Raw genomic sequence first — 19,055 nt, 5'->3', positions numbered from 1 at the left:
TGCAGTGACAAGTCCGCACTGTTTTCGTGAATTGTCAAATCAGTTAAATATACAACTTACGATTCTATGCCAGTCAGACAAGGTTTGTTGTTGCAGTCTGGATACATATTTATGAATCAAACGGCGTATACAAATATTTGCAAATTGGTGTGGTTATATGTATATGGAACCCATTCATGTATACTTATTTTGCCTACGAGGTGGATACATTTAAATGGAATTTATTTAAGTATGCAACTTTCTGAAGCATTTTGTGATTACATAATACTGAAACAGTTTAATGAATACAATTTTGGTGTCAGTAATAGATACATATTTATGATGAAAATGTGTGGCTACATATTTTTCAATTTTTTTTGTGTATACATACTTTTAGACGTGACTGTACATCATGTAAAAAACGCAAAAATAACTGTCGTATTTGCGAAGAGATAGAAGATCAAGATTCTCGGAAAGTATAGGGATACCAGTTAAAGCCGGTTACCGATGATACACGCCCAGTTGTAGGCGATCAATCTTAGTTTGAATTAGGGGCGTTAACAATATCGCTATCTCCGACTGAAATAGTTTCAGCCGGTATAGTAACACCTAATTTTGAAATGGACTGTACTCAAAAATGATGAGTGGCTCCCGTATATCTATGCCCGCAAACAAAACGACGCAACTACGCATAAGAGAGATACTTTCGCCCACCATGTGGTAGTATAGCGTTTGTACTGTAGGGTTTTTGTCAAAGGCTTGTGAAATAAAGGTTTTCAAAGTGAAACGATCCTTAATTGACTAAGTAACATGATTATAACCTAAAATTTTATTTTGTGGCTTAGTTATAATATTAAGAAAGAGGCATCACAAGACCGATTTGCATTTTGTTTTATTTAAGGAACAATATTTTAGTGCCAAAAATTAGATGAAGTCATAGGACTAGGATTGGTTCATTTTCTAAACGAGTTTCGTAGTTGTCTACCTATCTAAACGTTATATTACTCACAGGTACAACTTCTTGATAATCATCAAGAAGTTGTACCTGTGAGTAATATGACGTTTAGATAGGTTGTATAATCATACATAAAACATTTTAATAGGTATTCATATATTACACAGGTTTACTAATGTTCAAAATATCACGAAACGCAAACCAAATATAAAAAGTTCACTTTGCTTTATTTTAGGTGCAAGTAGTTGTTATTATGTGACGAAAGACTATGTATGTGGTATTACGACGGCGACGTTTATGGAAAATATGTATTGTAAGAGTAGGCAATTGCATGTATTTGTGTGTTTGTTCTATGGATATTGAGGTACATTATCGAAATGATCTATTACTTAATGAATAGTGTTACATTGTGTAGTGCAACTTCTAATTTCTTTTCTTACCTTTGAGAAGACTTGATATCATTGTTGAGTCAACTATGTTAAGTGATGTGATGTAAGTGCAAAAAAGTTGTTTTGTTACTAAAATCCATACTACTCTGAAGTAATTTTGCTTGTATATTGCTGTACACGTCACCTGTAAATATAAAGTGGCTTTTTTGCATATATTTCGTTGTAATTATGTCTAGAAATATTCTTTTAAACCCTAATAATATATAACTTCAACAAAATGCAAAGTAACCGTTCCAGTTTTCTAGGTCCGGGTAATGCAATATGACAAAAATTATTAATAATATAGTCTTGGATAAATCGACGTAAGAATTCGCGGGATACATTCCGTTCACACCTTTTGTTATCATCCGTTGTACCTACACTTGTAGATATGCTCATGACCCATGACAGTTTATAAATTGACCGTCGACTTCAATCTAAGAGTAAGTTTTACAGTTCTATAGTCCTTACAGTTCACTATCGCTGTATTTGATCTTACTTTATCACTTATCAGTGTAGTTCGCGAGTTCTGAGAATTTCGCTATTTTGTGATTTTATCCTTGTTTTATTTTCGAGTGCTATTGTTTACTATGTACTTGTGTTATGTCCGATGTACCTAATTGATGTTTCAATTCGGAATAGTTCTATCAATAAATAGTTCATAACGTCGAGTTGGTAGTTTTCATTTAAATCTTCTTGTAGGTCAAATTTATCATAAAATTCTGCTGCTTATTCCTATTTTGACCCCTTATCTTCCAACATCATCCTCTTCACCTTCCTTTTAGTCGTTTTGCTGAAATCAAAACGACTTATAATTCAAATTCAAATCATTTTCGAGGTTGCAAATAGACGTGCTTGTTGATTGGTTGAAATTCTGAAAGAAAGCAGAGATTGGTTTGCTCGCGTGATGCAATGTCAGATGTCAAAACACGCTTTTAAGCTCCGCCTACTTCCTAGTAAACGTGTTCACGGAAGGCCTTTTTTCGCAGTTACAATTCCTGTTCCTGACTTATTATTTACTAGTGTTTACCTACCCGCGGCTTCGCACACGTAAATCATTAGATCCAGCAGCTGAACTGAAATTTCCGGATTTAAAAAAATTCCCGTGGGAATTCCTGAAAATTTAATCGTGGTTTTCATTGACGTTACATTAAAAACAATCGTGTCAAATTTCATGACTCTAAGCCCACCGGTTGTTGTTTCGAGATTTTATCCCTATCCCGTGGGAACATCGGGATAAAAAGTAGCCTATGTGTTAATCCAGGTTATAAACCAACTTTTTGCCAAATTTCATCCAAATCCGTCAAGCCGCTCACAAACTTTCACATTTATAATATTAGTAGGATTCATAGTGATATAAGTAGATGTAGTCATTATGGCGGAGTCACTGGAGGAGCTCAATACTATCTATGCTGTGACTTCAGTAAGGCTCAGTATCGTCGCCCAATAGGCGGGTCTTAAAATAAACATGGACAAGACTAAATCATGTCAAATGTCCACGTCTCACCCGTGCCGGTTATCGTCGGGACCGATACACTCGAAGTTGACCACTATGTTTACTTTGAAAAAATTGTCCAATTGGGCAGGTCCAACTTCAACAAAGAGGTCGCCCGAAGAATCCAACTCGGATGGGAAGCGTTTGGCAAACTTCGAGATTTCTTCTCGTCCAATATTTTGCAGTGCCTGAAGACTGCAGGGCTACTACGAAATTCGAAAATCGAAGTTCGTATCGTACCATCCCTCTCACTCGTATTAAATAATATAAGCGTCGGCGGGACGGTACGATACGAACTTCGATTTTCTAATTTCATAGTAGCCCTGCAGCGTCTTCGACCAGTGTGTGTTGAGTGATGACTGATGACCTGGCCTTTGATCTATGGAGAGAGCCATGTTCGGAGTTTTTTTGCGCGATAGAGTTCGGAATACGGAAATTCGTCGAAGAACTAAAGTTACCGACATAGCTGTAAAAATATGCAAGTTGAATGAAGTGGCAATGGGCAGGCCATATCGCTCAAAGAACAGATAACCGTTAAAGGAAAAAAAATCTCGAGTGGCGACCGCGAATCGGAAGGCGAAGCGTTGGCAGGCCTCCCACTAGATGGACTGATGAACTTCGTGAGTATTGCGGGCAACCGGTGGATGCAAGTGGCGGGTTGTCGTTTATTGTGGCGTTCTAAGGGGGAGGCTTGTTAAGCAGTGGTTTTCTTCCGGCTGATGATGACCTTCCAACAATATACAAATCAGGTCACTTACGTAACCAGGGCTCGCCCTAAAGGCCGAGCTGCTGTAAACAGCATATTAGTCTGATAAGACCGAGGCCATTGGAAGCTTTAACTAAAACTAAATATGGGATCTAAGATTCAGAAGTAAAGACATCATTGACGTCGTCGCATATAGCGTCAGCGGTAAAGGACAGGTTAATCCTAAAAACAAGTTACTTACCCGCATTGGGTATTGGATTAATATGCCAAATTTCACGTCATCAGACAATTGGAAATAGGTAAAATTTGATTAAAGTCTATGGGTGAAACGTAATAAAAGCTCGTAGATAATATTGCACGAACTCTTATTTTGTTATATAATTTGGTACATTTATTTAGCGCTTCTTATGGGGATTATTCTTAAAGCTAGGTTTTTCTCGTAATAGTTTATCAAAAACACGAGAGAACACATTTGCTACGTTCAGTTACGTGGAATTATTAAATGCTGTAGCACTCACACCATACGCTAAGCTTATTTACATCATAGAGAAATTCTAGATTTTGTAATGTGGCGGGCAATATTCTGCTATCTCGTCGATTTCCAACGTCTTCTGTGCCTCTTGTTATTATTATTTTTTGTATTTTTTTTTCTTTAATTGTATAATATAGTTTTTAAGTATTTTATTTGTAATTATATTTTTATGAAAAAATGACTTTCTGCCAAGTTTCTTGCGGCGCATTCTTCTTGGCAATGATGGTCTTTCCGAAAGCGCTGGTAGTTTAAAAAAATGACGTGTAAAAGTGCCCATTGCGGCCTATTTACTGAATAAATCATTTGAATTTTGAATTTTGAATTTGAATCTTGTAAAGACTCGATCGTCGTCTCTTCAAACGATGCCTTCCAAATCGGGTCTAGGCGGGGCCACCAGCTGCAGCACGTGGTCCTGCGGCGCGGCGTGCGGCGGGCGCGGCGCTAGCGGCGGCAGCGCCAGCACCGCGTCCGGCAGCCGCGCGCCGCACAGCGCGCAGGCCGCGCCCGCGCCGCACTCGGCGTGCACGGCGCGCGCGCAGTGCGTGGTGCGGCACGCACTGCCGCTCGCCGCCAGCGCCGCGTCGCAGCGCGCGCAGCGGCCGCGCACCGGCAGCCCGCGGCGAGCCGCCCGCAGCGCGCGCGCCAGCGCCTCGTGCGCCTCGCGCGCCGCCACGCGCGCCGCGCACGCCCAGGCGCCGCGCCGGCCGCGCGCCGCGCCCAGCACGCCCAGCGCCACGCGCGGCGCGCCGCACACGCGCTCGGCCAGCTGCGCGCTGGGCAGGTACGCCGCCGCCTCCAGCAGCAGCGCGGCCGGCGGCGCGTCGGCGCGGCGCAGCAGGCGCGCCCACATGCCGGCCGCCGCCTCCGCGGGCACGCCGGGCGCCACGCGCGCGCACAGCTCGCAGGCGCGCCGCACGAGCCGCGCCGCCGCCTCGGGCGCCGCGGCCGCCGTCAGCGCCAGCAGCGCATCCAGCGCCGCCTCGGGGTCGCCCGTCGCCTCGAGGCACGCCGGCTCCGCGTCGCGTGCGCCAGTCTCCCTGACGATCGCGAGCGCTTCCTCCGGCCGCAGAACTCCTGGGTTTTTTTCTAGAAAGTCACTCGCGTCGGTCGGTCGCGAGATGCATAAGTTTCGAAAGAAGGCCGTCGCCGCCTCCCCCCGCAGCTTCCCCGCTTCGAGCAGGCACTCGGCGAACTCGTGAGCGCGGCGGCTGTCGCTGTGGCGCAGCAGCGCGGCGACCTGCTCCGCCAGCTGGTCGTCCACGAGCGCGGCGGTCGCGCTCGGCCGCAGCTCGACGAGCGCCGCCAGGTGGCCCTCGAACTGCTTCCTCGCGCCGGACCCGTCCGCTTCGATCCTGGAGCGGAGGTACTCGAACAGTTCGTCGATGTCGGCGTCCGAGGGGTTCTCTATTTGGAAAAATTGTGCGAGGGCTTCGTTATGGTTGTCGAGGAGGACGTCGAGTCGCCAGAGCACGCGCGGGCGCGTGGCGGCGGCGGCGGCGTCGCGGTGCGCGGCGAGGCGGTCGCGCGGCGCGGGGGCGGGGCGGGGGCGGGCGCAGGGGCGGGCGCGAGCGGGACGGCGGGCGACGCGGGCGCGAGCGAGACGGCGGGCGTGGCGGGCGCGCGCAGCAGTAGCGCGAGCCAGGCGCGGTCGGCGCGCTCCCCGGGCGTGGCGGCGGCCAGCTGCTGGGCGCTGGCCAGCAGCTCGCGGTCCCCGGGCAGGGCGCCAGCACTCAACTGACCGGAGACAAATTCTAAAATTTCGGCGCGCTCTTCCGCTTCCTGTAAAATACGATAACGATGTAAGATGAGTCTTCAATTTAAATACTGCAGCTACGTAAAACGAATGGGATATCAATTTGATAGGGTAAGCAAGTAATTTGGGTCATTCAATGAACAATTAAGCCGGTTAAAGGCTTTTTCTATCCATTCTACCCAATCCCTGAATCTAACTTAGGTACGGACTAATTATGTATGTAGGATAGTTAGAGACCTGCAAGGAGGGCGCGAGGTGCAGCAGCGCCCGCGCGACGCGCAGCCGGTTCTGCTTGCCGAGCGGGCCCGCGAACGGCGGCTCGCGCGCGCTCTGCTCCAGCAGCCGCACGCACGCGCGCGCGTCGTGCGCCGCCAGCGCCAGCAGCGGCGAGCGCGCGCCGCCCCCGCCCCCCCACTCCCCCCACCGCCACCGCCCGCCTCCTGCAACACAACTCACATAACTAATCTAATACTACTAGCATACATAGCGTTCACTCTCGAATAAAAATCCAGTTGCAGTGTAAAATACACCTTTTGTTTCTCTGCTACAATTATTGTAGCATCACATGGCGACCCTGCCAGGATGTAGGCGCGATGGTACGTGTACTATACAGTGCACTATACGGTACTACAGCGCGTGTACTATACAGCGTGTGGGGCACTGACCGCGGGCGCCAGCAACGCGTGCAGCGCGTCGTGGCGCGCGGAGGGCTGCGCGTGCGGCGGCAGCGGGCGGCCGGCGGCGCCGCGTCCCGCCAGCGCGTCGGCGGCGGCCAGCAGCAGCGCGCTGCCCGCGCACGCGCACTCTGCGCCGCCGCGACACGCCTCGTCCACGTACAACACCAGCTCGCGCATCGCCCCGCTTGACCCTCCTGATAAATCATCACATATATAATCGACAAGTATTCAGTGGACTATTTTTATGTTTCAATTCTTTCATTTTTAGGTCTCGGTACCCGAAGGGTGCTAACGGGACCCTATTACTGAGACTCCGCTGTCTGTCTCTCTGTCTGTCCGTCTGTCACAGGGCTCTATCTCTGAAACCGTAAAAGTTAGGCACTTGAAATTTTCACAGATGTATTACTGTGGCCGCTATAACAACAAATACTAAAAATAAAATAAAGTTACAAATTAAAGGGGGTCGTCATACAAGAAATGTGTTTTTTTTCAGCGTTTTTTGGTTGCGAGTCGCCTAGCAACGGGTAGCTATGTCGTTTGAACATTTACCTTTAAGTTTGCAATTTTAATGATGTTTTATAACAGCTTCGATAGTATATTATAGTGACTGTCTGATTGTGTGGTTTATTCGTTTTTGTGCAAAATTAATAAAGTAATTCATGAACTACAAACCTCAATGAAGCCAACCTTGTTAAAGCGCTGGCCAAATCCACACCGTATTAATCACTAAGTTTACCTATTGTTTTTTTACACTCAAAAAATCATACTAAGGGGCTGTTTCACCATCCATTGATTAGTGTTAACTGGCGGTTAGGTGTGACGTCGTCTTTATTTGTTTTGTTCGAATAGACGGAGACGGCATCACACCTAACCGCCAGTTAACACTAACCAATGGATGGTGAAACAGCCCCTAAGTATTTAACACTATTTACAAGGTGTAAAATACAGTTTAAAATTTATTCACACTAGTCGAGCTTCGTATTATTTAATTACACAACATACGAAGTCCGCCGAATTTCCCGCGAATGAACAGAGTTGACAGATAATTTTTTTTAGCCGCGCGCGGCAACTTGCGCGCAATGGCTTCAGAAGCAAACAGCCAGACCAGAAACCAAAGAGGATTGTTTTTTATTCGAAATACTTGCACAAGTGCTTACATTTTGGCGATATTTTTAGAAGCTTTTCCTTAGCTTGCCCTGTTTGTTTATTTATTTATTTATTGTTTGTTTGCTCAAATCTTAGAAGCTAAATTTGACCCACTTCCAGTGGTCCGATCGACTTGAAATTTTGCATACTTATGTAAATTTGGTGAAAATACAATAATCTGGTAGTGACATCTTGGTGGTCCTGCCAGGATCGTCTCTGCAGGAGGGAATTCCTCAATAGTTAATAGTACCGACTTGAAATTTGGTACAGATATGTAGTTTAGACGACAGTGCAAGTACAGTCAACAAAATGTACATTCGGCAAAAAAAGCTTGTATTAAAAATGATTTTTTTAAGAAAACTTATTACAAGCATTATATTTATTTGTAGTGTACCTAATGTAAATGGAATCTTTCAACTCAAATTTGAAGTGGATATCTTCAACCGATTGAGCTGAAATTTTTCACGCATGTATAAATCCGATGACAATGCAATCCGATGGCAATGCAATTATAGTGGAGTGGTATGCTTGCAGCAACTGAATTTAATTGATACACCGAAATCTTTGTAGCTCTATTGAATCCACATTAAATGAATTACAAGTCGTCAGGAAGAACGATACAAGTACATAATTACAAGAGTCAATGGTCAGAGTTCAAAAAAGAATATGTGCTCGCACAATGGCAGTCGAACCAGAAAGGGGAGAGGATACAAACCTCTGTGTCATAGACAGCAATAATAATAAAGTGGGCGTAGACTATCCAACAAATATTATTATAACAAGGAGTTGATCTGATGATAAAGCTAGCGGGTGACCATATGAACTCTGTGATAAACGCCACGACCGCATCGAGTTTGGACTCGTTTGTCGTCTTGACGAGTACTTTGGTAACCAGGGACATAAAGTACAATCAGCAAAAAAAAAACTTATATTAGAAGAATTTTAAGAAAAACTTTTACTGAACTGTTAACGGAACCCTTCATGTACGAGTCCGACTCGCACTTGACCAATTTTTTAAAACTACCAGCGCTTTCGGATAGACCATCATTGCCAAGAAGAATGCGCCGCAAGAAACTTGGCAGACATTTTTTCAAAATAAAATAATTAAAAATAAAATACTTACTAACTACAGTATACAATTAAAGAAAAAATTACAAAATAATAATAATAATAATATGTATGGGGTCCCTTAGTTACAAAACTATCCCGTGGGAATATCGGGATTAAAAGTAGCGTATGTGTTATTCTAGACGTCCAGCTCCCTACCTATATAGGGTAAAACCTCCAGTGAATGAACACTTAAGAAACTTTTCTACTTTGAAAAATCACTACTCTGTACTTATTAATTATTGTAATGGTTTTATGTAATTTAATGAATCGTTATTTAATTAACAAGAATTTAATTTCTGCGATTTTTTATTACGTGTATAGTTTTTGAGTTATAGAAGAATTTATAAAAAAGTACCCAAAAACCTAGTAAATGAACGAAAAATTTAATGAATGAACAGAGTAAAACCCAGTGAATGAACATTATTTAGATAGTTTTAATCAACATTTAGAAAAGCATTTTTAACATACAACAAAGTCTTCTTCTTCAGTTATTATTATATAAAATCTTGATTGGTTTTTTGGAATATTTTTGTATTTTTTATTTCAATTCCAAATTTTTACTTTTACGGTCATCCCGTAAAACCGAAATTGAAAATACAAACTGAAATATAGATGCACAGAAAAATAAGACCATCACTGGGAATCGAACCCAGGTCCTCGGTAATCCGTACCGCGTGCTATACCGCTACACCACTGATGGTCTCTAAAAAAAAAAAAAATCTTAAGGTAAAATCTTGAGGTAGGTACAGCACCTTCAGTATTCCAATTATGTTTATGTATTACAAAAATACATATATAATTCTATTAAAGTAGGTACAAATTAAGCACCTTAATATCTTGATTAATTTACTTTATTTAAAAACTCGTAGCTCAAAATACATAATTTTTCCGAGTGAACTTTATAGACGTTATATCAAGGTTCAATTTTGTTGACATATTGATTTTAGATAAGTACGAGATTTTTTCAGTGACGATAATCCGAGCTTTATAATAAAACTTAATAAATAACAAACATTAAACTCTATTGATACTCGTATTCTAATCAGTCTGTAATCAGTCTCTAATTAGTTAAAAGTATCATCATTTGGGACAAAAAATCTTAACAACCCAATTTTTAATTATAGATTGTGGCTAATAACAATAAGCAACTTACTACAAGCAAAATCTACATCATTTTTTAATCATTTTTAATTTATATAAAAATAAAAATCGATCAAAATAAATCAATAAAACAAAAAATATATAATTATATAGTAATTCATGACAAATAAAAGGTACACATTAACTGAACAATTGTTTTAACTGTTCCTATTTCCTTTCCTCGCAATCCCCATTTTCTCCTCGACGTGTCTATCCACCCTCGTTGTACCGGCTCGGGTGACTATATGAACGTCTTGGGTAAAATGGCTTGTTTTATGCTCTTGTTGTACAATCTAATATTATTAAGAAGTCCAATTTAGGAAGTAAAACTATCGTGCATTTCGATCACGTCCATCGTTACCTACGTTGTTCATACATAGGGTTAGTAGGTATCTAGTAAATGAACAAAGCCAAATTTCTATAGTCCATTTACTAGATTTTTCATTCCTATGAATGAACACGTAGTGTCCCAATACTAGTTCAAAGAAACAGAATCGTTTTCTATGCATAATCTGAAAACACAACCTTAATACGATTACGTTAACATTTAATTTTAGGAAAAAAACTATATTGAGCAGACACCAGTAAATGAACAGACTGTTCATTTACTGGTTTTAGAACATTTGATAAGCCAGTAATGGAACACCTAAAAATATCAACTTAACCGCAAAATAAGCCACTAAAGAGTACAATTATAGAAGATTTAACTCTTAATCTAACCAATAGCTAAACTTTATAGTGGTATACATGAAATAAGCAGTTCAAATGTTACTCCAAACATGCACTGTTCTTACTTGGGATCTAATTTTTCCATACAAAACTTCAAAAGCAGAAATACGTGAACTTCAAACGCCTGCCATGTTGAAATTGGTCGAAAATAAATTTACCGATTGTTGCCATTGCATAGGAAATCGAGTTGCCGGTAAGAAAAAAAATACGACAGTTGGTGGAAATGGCTATATTGCTTATTTTAGACAAAAAACGTGATTTTGTTCATTCACTGGGGGGGGTTCATTCACTGGAGGGTTTACCCTACATAGGTACCAAACTTCATGACTCTAAGCCCAGCGGTTATTATTTCGAGATTTTATCCCTATCCCGTGGGAATATCGGGATAAAAGTAGCCTATGTGTTATTCCTGAGGTCCAGCTACCTACATACCAAATTTCATGGCTCTAAGCCCAGCGGTTCTAATTTCGACATTTTAATATTTTATCCCTAGGTATCCCGTGGGGTTTCTAGACATCGAGCTACCTACATACCAAATTTCGTGACTCTAAGCCCAGCGGTTATTATTTCGAGATTTTATCCCTATCCCGTAGGAATATCGGGATAAAAGTAGCCTATGTGTTATTCCAGAGGTCCAGCTACCTCCATACCAAATTTCATGCCTCTAAGCCCAGCGGTTGTAATTTCGTCATTTTATCCCTAGGTATCCCGTGGGAATATCGGGTCAAAAAGTCGTCTATGTGTTTTTCTAGACATCCAGCTACCTACATAAAAAAAGTTTGTACATGAAATCTTAATCTAAATATAACAGTAGTTAAAAGAGTCAAACAAATTATAAATGAGAAAAATTATGTATATATTTTTACAACGCGGGCGCTATTTTTAATTTGGAACAGAAAAATTGATTCTACTATACAGTACAATCATGAGTGCAGCGAAAAATTCAAAATACCGTCATTAGAAAAAATACTTTGCTATTAAGTGATAGGTTAGAGTTAGACTACTTTTTACCTTTCCTTATGAGAGTATATTGTGAATGCCATAAGTTTGTTGTAGCCTGTTCGTAGCAATTCCCTCCGATTACTCGGTACTAACTAAGTAACTAGCTCTAACCGCATTCTACAGTTTAATATTTTTCTTCCAACTATGCTTTAATTTCATCATAACCGCACTAAATACCCAGCACAAAGCGGGACTTTTCTGCTCTAGAGCAGAAAAAATGTATGAAAATCCTTTATTGCATTGTTTTAGATTTTTGTTTTTATTGCACCACCAAAGAGGTAACACAAGTATTTTTGCTTTAAAATTAGCCTGCATCGCGGGTAAAAATATGTGCTACTGGCACTGGCTACTAACACTGCCAAAAAAAGTAAAAAATTAAAAAAAAAAACATATTGGCGGAATCCTTGCCAATTTCCCGTGGTCATTTTTTGAGAGCGCGAATGTAAACTTATAAAAATAGAATCATCGAGTGCTAGGGACATTTCTTTCCTATTTAGCATTTATATCTAGTGCCATCCACGAAGACGCGTAATTTTGTCTAAATTAGCCATTAATGACATTATAATAAGAACCACGGCACGCGTCATCGTCAATGAACCTTGACATGAATTTTGACAACCGGATGGCCAAGTGGTTAGAGAACCTGACTACGAAGCTTGAGGTCCTGGGTTCGATTCCCGGCCGGGGCAGATATTTGTATGAATAATACGAATGTTTGTTCTCGGGTCTTGGATGTTTAATATGTATTTAAGTATGTATTTTATCAATATAAGTATGTTTATCCACCGCCTAGTATCCATAATATAAGTATGTTTATCCATCGCCTAGTATCCATAGTACAAGCTTTGCTTAGTTTGGGACTAGGTATGTGCCATGATACATTTTAGAAAAAAAAAATGACTACCTAAACTTTGCAATGAGCTTTTTTTTTGTCTACTATTCCTGTAATAGTTAAAATAAAAGCAGATTATGCACCTCGCATTAAGTAATTTATATTGCCCTCGTGCTTTTTAAATCGGCACTCGGTGCAATAATAAAAAACTTTCTGCTTGGTGCAACAATCTACTATTAATTTGTACCTAAAGCAGCTGCAATGGCGCCGACTCCTCGCCACAAGCCCTTGTTCCTGGTGAAGACGCTCGCGCGATGCGGGTCCAGCGACGTCAGCGGCAGCGAGGCGACCACGCGCTCCACCAAGCTGGGGTCCACGCTCGCGAGCCGCTCGATGAGCTCCTGCGAGCAGTCCGGCGACGGTGCCGCCTCGTACAGCTCCCCACGAACGGCCGCTTCACCCAAAGCTTCGACGAATATTTTCTCACCGGCACATTGCTCCCACAGACAAGTCCACAATTCATCACTGTAATAAAACAAAGACTAAACAAAGACTAGACTACTTACAAAGATTAAACTTAAAGATTATTTCTAAAGAACGAGAAAGCTCCTTACTTTAAATTGAATTTTAAACATAACTTTATGGCCAAGTCTGCTAGCGCTTTGTTGCTTAATAAGTGTGGCCTTTCGGAAATGTTGATGATGAATGAATTAGCAAGCGCTTTTGCGTCGGATCCCTGCGCCGAACATAGCAGTCTGAGAGCTTGGGTGTGCCGGCCAGAGGACATGGACGCTTGGGCCCTCGCGAGCAAGTCCCGCGGTCGCACTCGGACCACTCCGCGTCTACCGAGCAACGAAAGGGCCCCTTCCGCTACGCAGGCACCTCCCAGGGCGCTTCCTCCTGCCATGCACATCGCGCGCGAGACCCGGCCATCCGTCCAGAGGCCCTAGAACAAAATTAGGGCAATCAATCTTTCATAGCATTTCTTTTAAATTTCAAACTAAAATATGGATTACAAGGTTCACCCTTTCTTTATTACTTTCACAAAAGCGTGTTAAAAACCGGCCAAAGCGTGTCTTACACGCCCAGGATAGGGTTCCGTAGCCATTACGAAAAAAACAAATATTATTCTAAGGATTTCGTATTGTGTACTGAATCTTCCAACTTTAGGTATATTTTAAACCTTAGGCTGCTATTTACTCTTAGGACCATCCATTGATTAGTGTTAACTGGCGGTTAGGTGTGATGCCGTCTCTATTTGTTTTGTTCGAATAGACGGAGACGGCATCACATTTAACCGTCGGTTAACGCTATTCGATGGATGGTGAAACAGCCCCTTAAACTACTAATAATTCTCAAGCAATCTTAGCCGCTATAATTTTCCTTGTAAATTTGATAGTAAACCATTCACCATTGTCTACTTTGTCGGCATGACTGATATGTATATTCATGTCAAATTACAGCTTTCTAGTACTAACGGTCTCTGAGCTTACCCGCGGACAGACATGGCAAAACTATAAGGGTTCCTAGTTGACTACGGAACCCTAAAAAAGAGTGCAGTCAGTGGCTTTCATATACCTGTGTATGCAAAGATTTGCCTTCGGCCAAACACTCGGCTCTATTCTGGGTATTATAGGTATACTAAACTTGAAGGTGCTTTAATCGTCGAAGTTCGGCCGAAGCCAAAGCTTCTGTCGGCCATTAATGGCTGATGATAATCAACGGGTATTAAATTAATACAAACCTTAAAGAAAGCGGACGCGTACACTGGTTCAATGTGGGATAGATCCAATGGTTTTTCATAGTCATCGCCCCAAAGCCGCAGGTTTTCGTCTGCGTCAAAGATTGCTAGATTTTCACCCAGCCAGCCAAGCCAGAGCGGTGAGCTCTTTAACTCGACGCGGTGCACTGGTCGGAGTAAAATAGACGATCCAGTAACACTGACAGCCAGCCATTGTAAAGTTTTTGCTCGACCACACACTAAAATCCGGTCATCAGTGTCACTCCATGCTAAAACAGGTAGAGTATCCGGTGGGCCGCCTAGACGAACGCCCGCCGCGCGACCCCCTGCCACTATAATGACACGTGACAGAGTCGCTAACGCGAGGACGCGAGCGTCGCGGGCTGCCATAGCGACCACTTCCCCGCGGGCGCCCGAGAATAGACAAGATGACCGCGCTGACCGCACGCCTAAAGGCCGCGAAAACTTGATCAGCCACACAGACCCACCCGTATCCAGGGCGAGTCCAGACATCCCAGCCCAAGTAACTCGCAGAGTACCCCAAATTTCACCTCCCAATGTTACGCGTCTCAGTACTAAACCCCGTATGCTGTCGTACTGACAGATAAGTCCCCTCGCATAACCAGTCAGAAGGCGCGTGCTATCTTGATTGTATGCTAAGCATGACACAGCACCACAATCTGTGTTTGAGTCACAAACCCATCTTAAAGTCTGGTCATGGAATGATAGGATGTGGCCATGGGCTGTGCCTACAGTTGTCTTCCCATTGCTACCAACAATAAGAGCAGTAGCTGCACCTGCTGATGACCTTTCCTGAAATAAAAGAAAATTATTGTTACTTTTCCTCGGATAAAAGATACTCTTTAAGGTCCCAGTAAACTACAGTAAAGACTGCATATAACCAATAAATGCTTCAATAGCATTTCACTGGAAATAAGAATAGATAGTGTTCCCGCTAGATGTCGCTGTACTTGATTCAAACTAACTATCGTTTGTTTCACTAAGCAACTTCATGCATGTAACGAATTATTACAACTACTACTACTACTACTTTATTACTCGCTAGATGGCGCTGTACTAGGCGACCAACTAGCTAATGTTTGTTTCTATAGATAATGTTATGTTATACTTTGAACATTTTTGAAATAAAATAAATTTTGACGGAGCAAGTGTTTGATTAATACAAATAGGAACCTTACCTTTTGTGATAAAGGCTTCATAACAAAACCACCCGAAATAGGGTTCCGTAGCTATTACGAAAAAAATAAGTAATATTTTTCTAAGGATTTCGTATTTTGTACGGAATATTCCATGAAGTATATTTTAATTTGGCTGCCATTTACTCTTAAACTACTAATAATTCTCTGTTGGTTGATATTTTCAAATTAAATCCATACATACATACGTGCTGGCTTTATAGGCGAGCGAGCGATGATTTGTTTTGTAGCAAGCCTGCCTGCCTAGTGATTCCGATCCGACTCCGTCCGGATCGGTTTGGTACCAAAGGTTCTGAAGTATAGATTCGCCATAATAACTCTTTTGAATCTGTCCAAACAATATTATGGTTTAAATTCTGTGCCATAAAAGCTATTTTTCGCTGCAATTTTTGCTTAATATTTCGTGAAATTTAGTGTAGGGGTTATCGCAGGCAGCACGGATTGCTTAGGACCTGGGTTTGATGCCCAGCGCTGGTCTCTTTTTCTGGTTTTTCCATGTCTCAGTTTGTATTTTCGATATGGTTTTACGGGAGACCCGTAAAAGTAACAAATTTGTTGAAAAAAAAATACAAAAAGACTCCAAAAAACCAATCATAAGTAATCTATAAGTTATGCATTTATTCTAAATTTCAAATGTTTCCATTGGTAAATAAAGAACTTATGATTTCTTTCTTAAAATCAAAAAGTTTATTGGCTCTGGTGTAAAGTTTGCATTTTGGCGGTTATTAGGTTTCCGCTTTGCCATTGATATATTATGCCTTGGGGCTAAAAAATTCAAGAACCATTCGAGGCGCGAGGCCACTTAGGCCCACTTCGCCCACGCCTTGAGCCGTCTCTGTCAATTCTCATCTTAACCAATATAAAGTCACAAATAATCCATTGTGTAAGTATTTATTTAACTCATTGAGTTGACGACTTTTTGGGTAGTTTTGATAAGTGCCCTCTGTTAGGTGATCAAAACTAGCAAAAAAAAACCGGCCAAGAGCTTGTCGGACACGCCCGAAATACGGTTCCGTAGCCATTACGAAACAAATAAGTAATATTTTTCTAAGGATTTCGTATTTTGTACGGAATATTCCAAGTTTAATATTTTATACCTTAGGCTGCTATTTACTCTTAAACTACTAATAATTCTCAAGAAAACTTAACCGTTATAGTTTTCCTTGTAAGTTTGATATACTTACTACCATCCTGAATTTTTTCAAATTTTTCCACCCACCGGTTTAGATTTTAGAGGGGGGGGACGCTCGATTTTAATGAAAATTTGCACTTTAAAGTGGAATATATTACAAACAGATCACTGAATCGAAAAATCGTTTTAGCAACCCCCTATTGATTTTAAAAGACCTATCCAACAATACCATAATTTTATTGTACCATTTTGTCGGCATAGTTAATATATACATTTGTGCAAAAATACAGCTTTCTAGCACTGAGTCCCTGAGAAAAGCCGCGGACGGACAGACAGACAAACAGACATGGCGAAATTATAAGGGTTCCGTTTTTGCCATTTAGGCTAAGGAACCCCAAAAAGTACGAAGTCTGAACGTCGCTCAACCAAACAACCGCTTATCCGAACTACAACGCCCACTCGACCCGCGCGTGCCTCTCCCGCCTCCCGCGCTACGATGCTCGCGCACTTGTCGCGACTTGATATTGTACTCGTATGTCACTTCCAAGTAACTGTTAGTCGATAAACTATTATGGTTTTCATTTACCTGTACGTAAATATGGATGGCTGAATCAAAGATCAAAAAGGTAGCTCGATTTTCCGAAAAAAAAACTGGTTTTCCTAACACCCACGTCCCCCAATTAGTTAGGATAATCGACACTACTGTACTTTGGATTATTATTGAAATTTGAATAGTGGGGTAAGCCGAATCACCTGTGCTTGTATTATTTGTTGCGAAACTGCCTGTAGGAAGTCAACTTGCACAGCCGAGCAACTGGTTGGCTCTTCAACTGGTTTAAATGGAATTTTTTCTTCACCTTCGTCGTCAGCAGACAGAACCTCTGCCAGTGTGGGTGCATCACTAGCTGGTAGGGCATATTCCACTTCGTCTAGCTGTAAATAAAAACAGAAGAATAAGGTTCTCCTACTTATACAAAAAACATGACTTCATATTGAGAAGCAACAACATTATTCTACACATTCCATATACCAATATATGTACATAGGTTACCTCTTCAAAATCCATATACTGCAGACTTTCCACCGATTCCAGATCCGAGTCCAGAAGTGATTGAACAGAGGGTGTTTTTAATAAATCCATTTTGAACGTGAATTAAATTCTGAATGTTAAGTAAGTTTTATTATACCACAGGAATTTAATCAGAAATGACGGTACATATATCTATTCCACAACATTATCTACGTTAAGCTTTAATTATTTGAGTCAACTTTATTTTGATTAGATTTCATCGACTTGAAAGAACTGAATAAAACTTTGGGTTATTATCAACTGGAGGTTTGATTTGGTTTGCTACATACATACAACATATCGGGTGACACTTTCCCGGCCCGGATAATACCAACATGCAAATACCGGCCCTGTTTTTCGTATACACGCTCATAGAAGCTCCTGTCAGTTTCTATGGGCGTGTACACGAATAGCAAATCCGGTATTTCCATGTCGGTGTTATCCGGGCCGGAAAAGAGTGCCACCGCCCACCCATCATATCATTTCATTTGTCAAAATTGTCAAAACAAAAACGCCGCCCCTATGCCATCACACATAGAGACAGACACTCTTTCCCGGCTCGGATAACATCGACATGGAATTACCGGCACTGTTTTTTTGTGTACACGCCCATAGAAACTGACAGGAGCTTCTATGGGCGTATATACGAAAAACAAGGTTGGTATTTCCATGTCGGTATTATCCGAGCCGGCAAAGAGTGTCACTAAACAAGGTACTTATACTCTTTGCTTGCTCTTTACTAAACAGCTTCGTCTAAATTACACATAAAGCTACTACAAAATTTGAAAATCGAAGTTCGTATCATGCCGTCCCTCTCACTCTCGTATTAAATAAATATAAGGGTAAGAGCGTTTTCAGATTATCCGATCCGATATCTGTATCGGACGCCGATACGATATCGGGGCAAGTAAAATGTATGAAATATGATCCGATATCGGATCGGATAATCTGAAAACACACTCAGTTCGACAGCAAGGTACGAACGAAGTTAAAATTTTGCACTTCATAGTATAATAAGGCCCGTATCAATCAATATTAAATTTAATAATCTGTGCTCATTGACTAACTTTTTGGTAGATCTACCTATTTCGCCTCCGTTCTACCTATCTACCACCCTCTGCTTCAAATCAACCTATTTTTCAAAATATTACGATTGTAAACAATTCTTCACGCGTGTAATAAAACGTTACTCACTTACTATTGAATTTAGCCTATCTTGTAATTTTCATGTTTTCAGCACTTAAAACGGAACGCGTTTTTTTTTTATTCGACTGGATGGCAAACGAGCAAGTGGGGCCTCCTGATGGTAAGAGATCATCACCGCCCATAAACATCTGCAACACCAGGGGTATTGCAGATGCGTTGCCAACCTAGAGGCCTAAAATGGGATACCTCAAGTGCCAGTAATTTCA

The 19,055-nt window shown here is 41.7% G+C and overlaps 1 protein-coding gene across 1 annotated transcript; it reads right to left on the bottom strand.

The window, feature by feature from the left end:
* Window positions 1-3,911: 3,911 nt before the first annotated feature.
* Vps8 (vacuolar protein sorting 8) lies at window positions 3,912-18,212 on the bottom strand. The gene is made up of 9 exons (XM_074091076.1): window positions 17,626-18,212; window positions 17,328-17,507; window positions 14,229-15,038; window positions 13,099-13,430; window positions 12,732-13,009; window positions 6,514-6,719; window positions 6,086-6,262; window positions 5,717-5,874; window positions 3,912-5,633 (listed from the first exon to the last, which is right to left on the bottom strand). The coding sequence occupies exons 1-9, from the start codon at window positions 17,713-17,715 to the stop codon at window positions 4,451-4,453; spliced, it is 3,414 nt and encodes a 1,137-aa protein (XP_073947177.1). The 5' UTR covers window positions 17,716-18,212; the 3' UTR covers window positions 3,912-4,450.
* Between the last annotated feature and the right edge of the window lie 843 nt (window positions 18,213-19,055).

Source organism: Choristoneura fumiferana, chromosome 8 (genome assembly GCF_025370935.1).
Source record: "Choristoneura fumiferana chromosome 8, NRCan_CFum_1, whole genome shotgun sequence".
In the NCBI taxonomy this organism is placed as follows: Eukaryota; Metazoa; Arthropoda; class Insecta; order Lepidoptera; family Tortricidae; genus Choristoneura; species Choristoneura fumiferana.
This window is presented reverse-complemented; position numbering and strand designations above follow the sequence as displayed.